The sequence below is a fragment of the Sinohyriopsis cumingii genome, chromosome 7 (assembly GCF_028554795.1).
Source record: "Sinohyriopsis cumingii isolate HCF-2022 chromosome 7, ASM2855479v2, whole genome shotgun sequence".
In the NCBI taxonomy this organism is placed as follows: Eukaryota; Metazoa; Mollusca; class Bivalvia; order Unionida; family Unionidae; genus Sinohyriopsis; species Sinohyriopsis cumingii.
Genome location: NC_142967.1, coordinates 20,042,598 through 20,056,925, shown reverse-complemented (window position 1 = coordinate 20,056,925; position 14,328 = coordinate 20,042,598). Strand labels below are relative to the sequence as shown.

The window sequence follows — 14,328 nt, the reverse complement described above, 5'->3', positions numbered from 1 at the left end:
TCAACATCTGTATAACCCAGAGCCAACAGGGCACAATCACAAAATATATAAATATGGCAAAATAGATCCTTCAAACTCAGAAAAATGGGTCATTATGCTGAATGTCAAAGAAGGGCTGCTGCAAAATTTGAACAAGCAAACTAATTAAGTTTCTCTGAAAATAATTACCTAATAGCATTAACATTAGGGGATATAAGTTTACTAACTCCCAAATCAAGTCCTACAAAATGTCAAAACTACCTTATCCACTTATATCATACAAAGGGCAATAACCCTTTCCCATTACCTCCCCTTGCCACCACCACCAGGTATTGCTAATTTTAGGGAAAACAAAATTATTTTGTTTTGGAAGGTTTATTGAAACTAATCTGGTTGGGTAATGTTACATACTAGAGTGTGTCTTCATTCCTTTTGGGGTTAACGTTACATTTAGTGTGCTGTTTATAACGGATATGATAAAGAAGTGGAAAGAAAATTAGTAAACTTTTACCCATATATAAGACAAGGTACAAAAGTTGCCACTTTGATTTCAAGGTCAAAGATGGACATTGCTATATTTGTTTGCAGCTGTAACTTGCAAACTTTTCAAGAAAGTAACACATAAAACTTGGTATAGCCGTACATCATAACTTGATGTCATCACTTGGCATCTTCATGGACCTATCTGTTGCAATCATGACCAAACAAAATTTAAGTGGTAAATAAATGGCCAATAAATCAAAGTTTCATGATTTGTGGCTACACCTTCTGCTTACATTATCTAGGATATCATTACAGAGGCTTGGAAAAAAGTACTTCATCTCAGATGTTAAGCTTATTTATAAAACCAATCCTACTTACACATAGATAAAACTAATATGTATTCTAAAATATTATGAATAAAGCAAAAAAACTAATACATGATAAAATTAATTCTTTAACTGATTTTACTACTGTCTCAACTAAACGTGTTTTTAGACAGAAACACTCTATCATGATCTTAATCATTAAATGATTAACAAAAAAACTTTCAGTGATTCCTCATGCATGCATTCATAAAATCAAAGTTTACTGCACTGCTTTAATAACTGCATTATTACACTCCCAATACATCATTTGCTACCCTACTGTCTCACAGTACCATGAACTCAGACAGTGAACAGAGACAAGATATGATTGTAACTTCTGTCTCTAACTGAACAAGAGTACTATGATTGACACACTATACTCATGCTCCATCTCTAATATTCCTCACTGTACTCATTGGCACATTTTGTACTTATGCTCAATCTCTAATACTCCTCACTATACTCATTGGTACACTGTACTCATGCTCCATCTCTAACATTCCTCACTGTATTAATTGGCTTATTGTACTCATGCTCCATGTCTAATAATTCTCACTGTACTCACTGGCACATTATACTCATGCTCCATCTCTAATATTCCTTATTGTACTCATTGGCACATTGTACTCATGCTCCATGTCTAATCTTCCTCACTGTACTCATCAATATATGGTACTCATGCTCCATGTCTAATATTCCTCACTGTACTCATTGGAACATTGTATTCATGTTCCATGTATAATTCTTTACTGTACTTATTGGCAGATTGTACTCATGTTCCATTTCTAATATTCCTCACTGTACTCACTGGCACATTATAATCATGCTCCATCTCTAATATTCCATTTTGTACTCATTAGCACATTGTGCTCATGCCCCATGTCCAATATTCCTCACTGTACTCATTGGAACACTGTATTCATGCTCCATGTATAATTCTTCAATGTCCTTATTGGCACATTGTACTCATGCTCCATTCTAATATTCCTCACTGTACTCACTGGTACACTGTATTCATGTTCCATGTGTAACATTCCTCACTGTACTCATTGGCACAATGTACTCATGCTCCATCTCTAATATTCCTCAATGTACACACTGGCATGTTGTACTCATATTCCATGCATAATATTCCTCACTGTACTGATCAACACATGGCACTCATGCTCAATCTCTAACACTGCTTGCTATGCTTATTGTACTCATGCTCCATGTCTAATATTCTTCACTGTATGCATTGACACATTGTACTCATGCTCCATGTCTAACATTCCTCACTACACTCAATGGCACATTGTACTCATGCTCCATGTATAATATTCTTCATTGTACTCATTGTATTCATGCTCCATTTCTAATATTCATCAATGCACTCATGCTCCCTCTCTAATATTCATCATTGTACTCATACTCCAATTCCAATATTCCTCATGATACTCACTGACACATGGTACTCATGTTCCATGTCTAACATTCCTCACTGTACTCATTGGCACATTGTACTCATGATCCATCTCTAATATTCCTCATTGTACTTATTAGCACATTGTACTCATATTCCATGTATAATATTCCTCACTATACTGACCAACACATGGTATTCATGCTCCATTTCTAACATTTCTCACTGTACTCATTGGCACATTGTATTCATGCTCCATATATAATATCCTTCATTTCACTCATTGTATACATGCTCCATTTCTAATATTCCTCACTGTACTCATTGACACATGGTACTCATGTTCCATGTCAAGCCATCCAAAAGTGGTCCAAGTATGGGAAGTAGAACTAATGTTACTGTGCGGAAACCATTTTCCTCCTGTCTGTCACAGTGAGCTTGATGTTTGGACCAATAATCAATAGGGTTCTTCTTCATCAAATCATGCATAAAGTTTGATAATTGTAACTGATAAACAACTCAAGTTATTGTGCACAAAATGAAACACTGATCAACAGACAGATAGGTCCAAGGATCAAGCATACTATAATAAAATATAAAATTTAATACAATTATAGTAAATGTATGAATAATACTGTGAAAGAAAAGGATAATGTCAACAAAAAAGCATATGACATCTTGGGAAATCAACAGCAATTTAAGATGCATTATAAACTGGCCTTTCACCTGTGACCTACCTTAATATTAATAAATGTGGTCAAAATACTTATACATAATATTATCAATGAAAATATTTTGAAACAACATATCAAAAAATTATAAAATACATACCTAAAAGCTGGAGTTGTCACTTCCCATTTCAGTATGGCATAAAAGTGATTCAAGTAATCATTGCATTTCACGATAAAATCATGCATCTGCACCAAGCTGCAAAAGAGAAACATACTGAATATTAAATGTTGCGTGAATATTCCAGATTGTAGGTACATTTAAAAATTGTACTACTCTGGTTCCAAAAATTTAACAGGAGTTGTAAGAGAGACAACCAAGCACACCTGTACAATAGTATCTGTCTGGCACTTGAAGTCACAAATGTACGAAAAGTTGGTCACTGTGACCTACCTTTCATTTGACAATGGGGCACAATAACGTATGGAACATCCTGGCACAGTTCCAAGTGGATAGCAAACTTACAAATAGATATCTGCCAAGTCATTAGTGTTGTAAAAGGTGGTCACAGTGACCAACTTTTGCCCACTGTGGTTGATAACTATGCAATGAACACACTGACCAAGTTCCACGAGCATAGCATGCCTATACAGACAAAGCTTTTACACTAGGGTTAACCTGTAAACAGCAACTCTTAATGCAAGAGAAGAATAAAGTATCACAAACAGCATGTCATCCCCACACTCCATGTCAGTCTTATATGAAGATAACTGTCATGTCCACACCCCATTCCAGCCTTCTATGAAGATAACTGTCATGCCCACATCCCATGTCAGTCTTCTATGAAGATAACTATCATGTCCACACCCCATGTCAGTCTTCTATGAAGATAACTCATGTCCACACCCCATTCCAGCCTTCTATGAAGATAACTGTCATGCCCACACCCCATGTCAGTCTTCTATGAAGATAACTCATGCCCACACCCCCTGTCAGTCTTCTATGAAGATAACTGCCATGCCCACACCACATGCCAGTCTTATATGAAGATAACTGTCATGTCCACACCCCATTCCAGCCTTCTATGAAAATAACTGTCATGCCCACACCCCATGCCAGTCTTCTATGAAGATAACTGTCATGCCCACACCCAAATGTCAGTCTTCTATGAAGATAACTGTCATGCCAACACCCGATGCAAGTCTTCTATGAAGACAATTGTCATGCCCACACCCCATGCAAGTCTTCTATGAAGACAACTGTCATGCTCACACACCCCAGTCTTATATGAAGATAACTGTCATGCCCACGCCCCATGCCAGTCTTCTATGAAGATAAATGTCATGCCCACACCCCATGTCAGTCTTCTATGATGATAACTGAAATCTGTGTGCAGAAGCCACTATTCTTCCAGCAGTCACAATGATCTAGACTTTTGATCTTAAAATCACAAAACTTCTTCCTTACACCATGAATAAGCCATCAACAAAGTTGGGTCTAGTTTTGATGATTTAGACCTTGTATGACTGTGAGAAAACCATTTTTCTTTTTTCAACACTGACCCTGACCTTTGATCTCAAAATCAAAAGGATTCTTCCATACCCCAAGCGCAAGTCATCCACAGAGTATGGTCAAAGAATGGATGTGGAATCAATCTTATTGTGCAGAAACCACTTTCTTCTTTGTAAAAGTGTCACTGACCTTTGACCCATTGACACCATTTTTAAAAGTCTTTGGTATGATTCAGCCAGAGTTTTAATCAAAGACCTTAACTGTTTACCCATTTATCCCCAAAATAAATAGGCTTCTTCCTTACCCCAAGTAAAAGCTTAATACAAAATGTGTACCAGTAAACAACTGAGAACTTGATTTATTGTCTCAAAACAATTTTCTTCTTTCAGTCACAATGACCTTGACCTTTGACAATAAAATCAACATGTTTTCCCTTCTACAAGTGCAAATCATCCATAAAGCTGGCAACTGTAGATAGTGGAGAACTCGAGACACTGCAATGAAAATATTGTTGATAGTTCTGCCAGTGTCCTTGATCTGTGACCTTTTGACCCCCAAATTGATATGGTTCTTCCTTAGATGTCAACCTGGTAAATTTATGTCAAAATAAGAATGTCCTATAAACAGGATACAAAAAATTCAATTATTTTCACAAATTTACTTTGCACTCATGTAAATTTGCAAAATTACCATTTATTTTAAAAGGTTGCTTACGTAAACTTGCATGTTTTACTTGTACACGACACAGGATAGCCAAGTGGTCAAAGGTGCTCACCTTTACAGATCACTGACATCTCACCTTTGTCCATGTGTGTTTGATTCTCAGACTTGGCCAGCATGGGGAAGTGGGAAAGCTTGTCAGTAGCTTCCCATTAGTGGTTCTTCTAAGGATTTTTCTGGGCTATTCCTCCACCAGACATACTGGCCACCAATTACGGCCATGTTATCATGTGCTGAAATATGGTGTTAAACCCCAAATCACCAAGAACAATATCATAATCTACAATTCTATAATAACTAATTACAGCATTGTAATAAATATGCAATGTGCACCCCAACAAATGCGAAAAATGAATGCTCATATTCAGATAAAACAAAGAGCAGTTTAGCTGTGAGACACATAGGAAGTCCTTCCTACAGCTGACCTGTTTGCTATTTAGACTCATTTGATAAATTAATTACATCTCTCCAGAGTTTTATTCTGTGATGCAGAGATCAGTAAAATGATCACTCAATGGCTCAGCTGGGGGAGCACAGTTACTTCCTAGGGTAAATTCCCAGTCTTTACTCTATGCACATTGTTTTCAAATAACTGGGCAGTAAAATTACACAATATCCCTGCCTTTTTTGTTTTCAAATCATTGGGTACTAAAATTGCATAATCATGACTCTGCCTTCCTTGTTCTGAAGATGCATATTATATAACCTTTCCCTGACAGCTCATTGTGATGCACTAATATTGTATAATAATAATACACGACAAACTTTGAGTCCAGCATTATGGTTCATACAACCATGCTAACATTTCTGTTCAATGACTTATGAAGGAGTTTTCAATGATTTTCAAAAATGTTCAATGAGCTTTCTTCACGTGTTGCTTTGTTTATAAATGCATGAACAAGCACAAAAGAAGAATAAAGATACCATAACTAATTGGCATGCCACTGCAGCAACTGGACTCTGCCAAACTACCTATAAATTGGCATGCCACTGCAGCAATGGGACATTGCCAACAACCCATAAATGGCATGCCACTGCTGCAACGGGACACTGCAAAACTACCCATATATTTGCATGCCACTGCAGCAATGTGACATTGCCAAACAACCCATAAAATTGGCATACCAGTGCAGCAACTGGACATTGCCAAACTACCCATAAATTAGCATGCAACTACAGCTGCAATGGGATACTGCCAAACTACCCATACATTGGCATGGTACTGCAGCAATGGGACATTGCCAAACTACCCCCATAAATCAGCATGTGACTGCAGCAATGGGTCACTGCCAAACTACCCATAAAATAGCATGCAACTACAGCAATGGGACACTGCAAAACTACCCATAAATTAGTGCAATGATGCTATGGTCTTAAATTAAGTAATAGAAATAATCAAAACCAGCAAGTTTATTAAAACCAACAAATACATTTCTTTTTCTAAGTTACAAAGTGCATATTTAAGATGAACTTATCACAACTCCAAAAGTATAGAAAGTTCAAAATGAATTCCAGTAATGAATGTACTGATGCACCAATAGTCTTGAATAGGTTGATGTACTGACACTCTTGGTGTATCACACTGATAGAATCCAGAATGTCTTTGAATGAATTCACATTAAACTAAAAATAGTGTTTTAAACCAGTAAGTCAATATAAATGATTCCTCTCAAATTATATCTGAACACAACTAAAAACTGACAAAAATCGAGTAGGCCATTACTACTTTGAAATCTATCACAAAGGTCAAGCACACAAAATAAATTAAACATACAAAATTAGCATGCCACTGCAGCAAAAGGACATTGCCAAACAACACATTAACTTGCTTGCAACTTCCAAAGCATGCTTCCAAACTACCCATTAATTAGTAGCAACTACAGACAAAGTACCCTGTCAAAAGACCTATTAATTAGCTTGCCACTACAACAAAGGGACACTCAAAAACTACCCATTAATTAGCATGACATAACAGCAAAGGGACACTTTCAAATGACCCATTAATTAGCATGTCGCTACAACATAGGGACATTTTCAAATGACCCATTAATTAGCATGCCACTACAGCAAAGGGACACTTTCAAATGACCCATTAATCAGCATGCCACCACAGCAAAGGGACAGTGCCAAACTAAACATGTCAGGTGTTACTTAGCTATTTTATCCCATTTTATTTATCTGTTCAATACATCTTTCTTGGAAAACATGTAAATAAAAAAAATCTGTGATGAAATTATTTATTCAGTTTGAAAGGAATAATTTTTGTATGCCTTCAAAGAAATTTATGGTTTTTTGGACATATTTCAGGTTTTTTAAAATATAAATTCAATGGCATTTTGGGACACGATCAACTTTTAAGTATTTTCAAGGTTGCCCTTCATATTCAAGGATTTTTCAAGCTCATATTCAAGGACTTTTCAAGATTTATGAGCCATGTGCACAACTTATTGCAGTAAAGATGGTTGCCTAAATACAATGACTGGTATTAATGTGAGGCCATTTTACAGGCTTTGAAGTTTCTGCATCTTGTTTCGAAGCGACATTTTCCAACTGGTCAATTTTCATACAATATGGGATCATCAATCCAAAATAAATCATGGAGCATTAACTAATGCATCACAACTTGGACGTCTCCTGAACTTTATGAAAACTAAGGACTGGGATCCTCTCTGCCTTGTTTTGTACATTCTCCGAGTTTTGTCATCAACATCTATAGATATACCCTGCTGATTTTTTAAAACTCAGAATCAACCTGACATTTATAGTGGATACCTTTATCAAAGTTCTCATTTAAAGTGTGAAAGCTTGCAATTTATTTTCTTTTTTCTATCTCCTTGCAACTCAAATACTTGCACAGTTAAAACCATATTTTATTCTGAGTGTGTGTGATTTGGATTTTTAATGTAGCTTTAAAAACAAATAGGGTCACATCACTATGATATCTGCAGTGTGGGGCAGTTTATAGTGATGTCTAGCATTGGGGAATCATGCCACAGACATGCAGCATCATGTCCCACCCAGTCACATTATCCTGACACCAAGCCAACCAGTCCTAACACTAACCTCTTAATGCTGAGCACCAAGCAAGGCAGCTGTTAGTACCATTTTTTACAAGTCTTTGGTATGACTCAGTCAGGGATCGAACCCACGACATCCTGCATCCGAGGCGGATGCTCTAACCACTAGGCCACCAATGCAGTTATTTTATTCTGAGGGGCCCGTAAGGGTACTGCATGTGATATTAAAGGCATGCTTGGGTACTGGTATTAAAGGCAATAGAGACATACTGCCTGTCAATGTCTGAAGACCCACAAGGGTACTCTTATTAACTTCACAAGGGAAATATTGTGTCCATTTCTGAAGGCCCCAAGGGGTACTGCCAATAAATGCAAGAAAGAAATATTGTCTATCCATGAATAAAGGCCCACAGAGGTACTGATCTTAAAGGCATGAGAGAAATAATCTCTGAAGGCCCACAGGGGTACTCTTATTAGAGATATATTGCCTGTCTAGGTCGGAGGCTATATGTCATGTTTGTGTTCCATTCTACCTTTACCTTTCCAATAAACTTATGCATATCTAAGGAGCCTTCCATAAAAGCGTTTTACCATACACTATATGTCATGCCTGTGTTCCGTTGTCCCTTTCCTATACACATGTGCATATATAAGGTGCTTTGTATAAAAGGAATTTTACCACAGGCTATATGTCATGTTTGTGTTCAAGTGTCCCTTTCCTTTTCCAATAAACCTAGGCATATATAAGGAGCTTTCCATAAAAGGATTTTACCATAGGCTGTATGTCATGTCTGTGTTCCATTGTCCCTTTCCAATACACATATGCATATATAAGGTTCTTTCCATAAAAGGATTTTGACCATAGGCTATATGTCATGTTTGTGTTCCATTCTACCTTTACCTTTCCAATAAACTTATGCATATATAAGGAGCTTTCCATAAAAGGGTTTTATGATAGGCTATATGTCATGTTTGTTTTCCATTGTCCCTTTCCAATACACATATTCGTATATAAGGTGCTTTGCATAAAAGGAATTTTACCACAGGCTATATGTCATATTTGTGTTCCATTCTCCCTTTACGTTTCCAATAAACATATGCATATATAAGGTAATTTCCATAAAAGGGTTTTACCATAGGCTATATGTCATGTTTGTGTTCCATTCTACCTTTACCTTTCCAATAAACATATGCATATATAAGGAGCTTTCCATAAAAGGGTTTTACCATAGTCTGTATGTCATGTTTGCGTTCCATTCTCCCTTTACGTTTCCAATAAACATATGCATATATAAGGTGCTTTCCATAAAAGGGTTTTACCATAGGCTATATGTCATATTTGTGTTCCATTCTCCCTTTACGTTTCCAATAAACATATGCATATATAAGGTGCTTTCCATAAAAGTATTTTTACAGCAGGTATGATAGTTTGAAACAGTTCTCAGTATGATGGATATGCACTGCCTGAAATTGTTTTCAAGTCTGAAGAAAAATGGTTTAGAGGTATTGTCTGTGCATCAACAATTTATAAAGAGGTAAAAAGGCCATCTTCTCCACAACAGCATATTCTATAATGACCAAACGCCAAAATTGGTTGTTCTATGAAAAGTTTATTGTATATGCATTTTGCTGACTGCATAGTATTAAATATGCTGAACACTGACCAATGGAATGTCTTTTCAAATATTCAACTACAATTACTTGATCTCCCATGTAACGAAATTCCCTGACCATCTGTAACAAACTACAATCGCTTGATCTCACCTGTATCAAAATTCCCTGACTGTCTGTAACACAAACTACAATTACTTGATCTCACCTGTATCGAAATTCCCTGACTGTCTGTAGCACAGTGCCTTCATCTGCCTCTGAGTCAGAGTCCCTCCGCTGCAACGAGGTCTCAGGAAGAAATTTGTCAAGAATGCGAGTGTGCAGTTGGAACAAGCAAGTTGTGGCGATCAGTATGACTAGAAAAGCTACCAGGGCAAACACAGCACCTGAGGAATTATAAACAAATAATCTTGTGTATAAAAGGAATAGTCATGGAATGGACATCAATGAATTTTAATAGATTCATGTCTATAATAAACCCCAAGATATATATATAAAAAATGACACAAGGATAAAATAAACACCAGACATGTGGATTCAATAGAACAAAGACTATTTTATTGTTCTGAGTCATACAGAGAGAGAGAGAGAGAGAGAGAGAGAGAGAGAGAGAGGGAAAGTGTGTGCTTGTGTGCATGCATCTTTCATTCATGATGTCTACCAACTCCTTCTAAAACATTCTAGAGATTTCAAACCTTTGGACATAATTGAAGGTAATCTGTCAATTTTGAATTAACATGTAATGGTTTTCAAATATTGTTCCATTCCATGGGAATGGGGCTAGGTGAATTGGGTGGTTTTATATAAATTTGAAATTACTCTGAAGTTGTTAAAGTTAAATACAAGGTCTGCAAATTGGTATGTGCAAAAGACCTTTTAAATTATCATTATGTCCAAACAAATGCCCATGGGTGTTTCAAACAACAATAAATCCTGGGACTGTTTGCAAGGTTTGACTTAAGGGAGCACATCTGTCCACAAATCTTAAACTAACTGATAAATTTTAAATAAATAATTCTAGAACTCCACAAGATCTTTAATGTATATTTCATATAAAGACAAATATTTATTAAATCACCTCCAAGTTTTCAAAGGTCTAGTTTTAATTATAACACTGTGCTCATGTCATTCTGCACACAAAATAGACACAAGGATAAAATAAACACCAGATATGTGGATTCAATAGAACAAAGACTGTTTTATTGTTTTGAGTCCTCTATTTAGGGGAGATTTGTGGATTGACAGCTATGTTGAATGTGAATTGTCTGCTCTGGAGGAGGACAGGCCAAGATTACTGCTTTATGAAGTTCAGTCTAATGAAAATGTTAAACCCTCATTTGAAAGCAACAACCATCATTCTGGTAATTCAAACATTCATCATACTAGTAATTCAAACCTAATGTCTGTATTTCACCTCCTTGTTTCACAATAGTTCAAATTTCCATGTGCAAAATGAAGTGCCCCTTTGTGAATGAAACGATTTAAGTTTTATATTTATCTTGTCTTCTTAATACTCTTATCAGGTTCATTTCTTTACACTCATCATTTCATTTCTTTATCCTCTAGAGAGGCTCTTTTGTATATACTCTAGTCAGATATTTTTTTTTATATTCTAGTCAGATTCTTTTGTATATACTCTAGTCAGATTCTTTTGTTTATACTCTAGACAGGTATTTTTGTTTATACTCTACATAGGTTCTTTTGTTTATACTCTACACAGGTTATTTTGTTTATACTCTACACAGGTTCTTTTGTTCATACTATACACAGGTTCTTTTGTTTATATTCTAGTCAGATTCTTACTCTAGTCAGATTCTTTTTTTTATACTCTAGTCAGATTCTTTTGTTTATACTCAAGACAGGTCCTTTTGTTTATGCTCTACATAGGTTATTTCATTTATACTCTAGACATGTCCTTTTGTATATACTCTATACAGGTTATTTTGTTTATACTCTACACAGGTTATTTTGTATATACTCTACACAGGTTATTTTGTATATACTCTACACAGGTTATTTTGTTTATACTCTACACAGGTTATTTTGTATATACTTCTATACAGGTTATTTTGTTTATACTCTACACAGGTTATTTTGTATATACTTCTATACAGGTTATTTTGTTTATGCTCAACACAGGTTATTTTGCATATACTCTAGTCAGGTTCTTTTGTTTATACTCTAAACAGGTTCTTTGTTTATACTCTACACAAGTTCTTTTGTTTATACTCTTCACAGGTTATTTTGTTTATACTCTATACAGGTTCATTTCTTTATACTCTTGTTTATTCTGTTTCTTTGTGAATTTATGAACTTTGTAATTATCCTGTTTCTATCGTCATACATTTACTTATTCATTCATTTACTCATTCAGTCCATCAGTCAGACAGTCATTCATTCCTGTAGTCAATAAGACATGCATTCACTCATTCAGTCGGTCATCCATCCATTCATTCACTCATCCAGTCCATCTGTCATCCATCCATTCATTCACTTATTCAGTCCATCAGTCAGTCATCCATTCAGTCCATCAGTCAGTCAGCCATTCATTCACTCATCCACTCCATCTGTCATCGATCCATTCATTCACTCATCCAGTCCATCTGTCATCCAGCCATTCATTCACTTATTCAGTCCATTTGTCAGTCATCCATTCATTCACTTATTCAGTCCATCAGTCAGTCAGCCATTCATTCACTCATTCAGTCCATCTGTCATCCATTCATTCACTCATTCAGTCCATCAGTCAGTCAGCCATTCATTCACTCATCCAGTGCATCTGTCATACATCCATTCATTCACTCATCCAGTGCATCTGTCATCCATCCATTCACTCATCCAGTCCATCTGTCATCCATCCATTCACTCATCCAGTCCATCTGTCATCCATCCATTCACTCATCCAGTCCATCTGTCATCCATCCATTCACTCATCCAGTCCATCTGTCATCCATCCATTCATTCACTCATCCAGTGCATCTGTCATCCATCCATTCACTCATCCAGTCCATCTGTCATCCATCCATTCACCCATCCAGTCCATCTGTCATCCATCCATTCATTCATCCAGTCCATCTGTCATCCATCCATTCATTCACTCATCCAGTCCATCTGTCATCCATCCATTCATTCACTTATTCAGTCCATCAGTCTGTCATCCATTCATTCACTTATTCAGTCCATCACTTAGTCAGCCATTCATTCACTCATTCAGTCCATCTGTCATCCATTCATTCACTCATTCAGTCGATCTGTCATTCATCCATTCATTCATTTATTCAGTCCATCAGTCAGTCATTCATTCAGTCGATCTGTCATTCATCCATTCATTCATTTATTCAGTCCATCAGTCAGTCATTCATTCACTCATTCAGTCGATCTGTCATTCATCCATTCATTCATTTATTCAGTCCATCAGTCAGTCATTCATTCACTCATTCAGTCCATCTGTCATCCATCCATTCGTTCAACCATTCAGTCCATCAGTCAGCCATTCATTCACTCATTCAGTTAATCAGCCATTCATTCAAGCACTCAGTCAATCAGTCCGACATCCATCCATTCACTCATTCAGTCCATCAGTCAGACATCCATTCATTCACTCATTCAGTCCATCTGTCATCAATCCATTCATTCACTTATTCAGTCCATCAATGTGACATCCATTCATTCACTCATTCAGTCCATAAGTCAGTAAGCCATTCATTCACTCATTCAATTCATCTGTCATCCATCCATTTATCTGATCATTCAGTCCATCTGTCAGTCAGCCATTCATTCATTCACTCAGTCCATCTGTCATCCATCAGTTTTTTTTACTTACTCAGTCTCAGTCTATCAGTCAGACAGCTATTCATTCACTCATTCAGTCCATCAGTCAGTCAGACATTAATTCATTCACTCAATCATTCATCTTTCCATTCAGTCATTTTTATGCTTCCCCAAAGATCACTTGTGAAATTTTAAACTGAATTATCATAAATGACAGTCTAAGTTAAAATTATTAATAAAAAATATACTGAAAGAAAAATTAACGATATTTAAAGATAATCGCTAAAGAATTTATCATTAAGTATATGCCCAGGGAATTAGAGACTTTAAAACTACCTTTTTTTCATGGATGGGATACCTGACCCAGATCATCCAGATTTACTGTGGCCTTGGGCAAAGTACATATATCCATTTCCAATAATGTGGTTAAATTCTGTTAAAACCAACAAAAACAGCAAACAAATCTCTCCACAATAAACAATGATTATTCTTCCCTACTGTGTCTCATTTGTCATTTAGAAAAAAGCTTCTCTCTCACCAAACAGATACTGCCTTTATCAGTAATGATAAGTTTTTGCAGAGATAGTCAACAATTTTTAGAAGGCCATAAAAAGGCAAGACAAATCCATTGTATTTGATGTTTTCTTTGTAGAGATTCATATAACATTGTACCCACTGAAATTAATATTTGGATACAATTTATGGTCACTTTATTAATAAAGTACTTTTTGCATCTGCTTGGCAGGCAATATGACCAAATGTTCCAAGTAAAAATAATGAAAACAGTCCACCAGGCAGA

The 14,328-nt window shown here is 36.2% G+C and overlaps 1 protein-coding gene across 2 annotated transcripts in view; it reads right to left on the bottom strand.

Moving 5' to 3' along the window:
- The window catches only part of LOC149794832 (protrudin-like), a 96,647-nt gene that overhangs the window by 53,907 nt on the left and 28,412 nt on the right, over positions 1-14,328 (bottom strand). For both annotated transcript variants that reach the window (XM_089964490.1, XM_089964491.1), the window contains exons 4-5: positions 9,967-10,144; positions 3,061-3,156 (exon numbers count right to left, since the gene is read on the bottom strand). In XM_089964490.1, the coding sequence (XP_089820616.1) occupies positions 3,061-3,156; positions 9,967-10,144 (274 nt within the window). The remainder of the gene's footprint in view (positions 1-3,060; positions 3,157-9,966; positions 10,145-14,328) is intronic.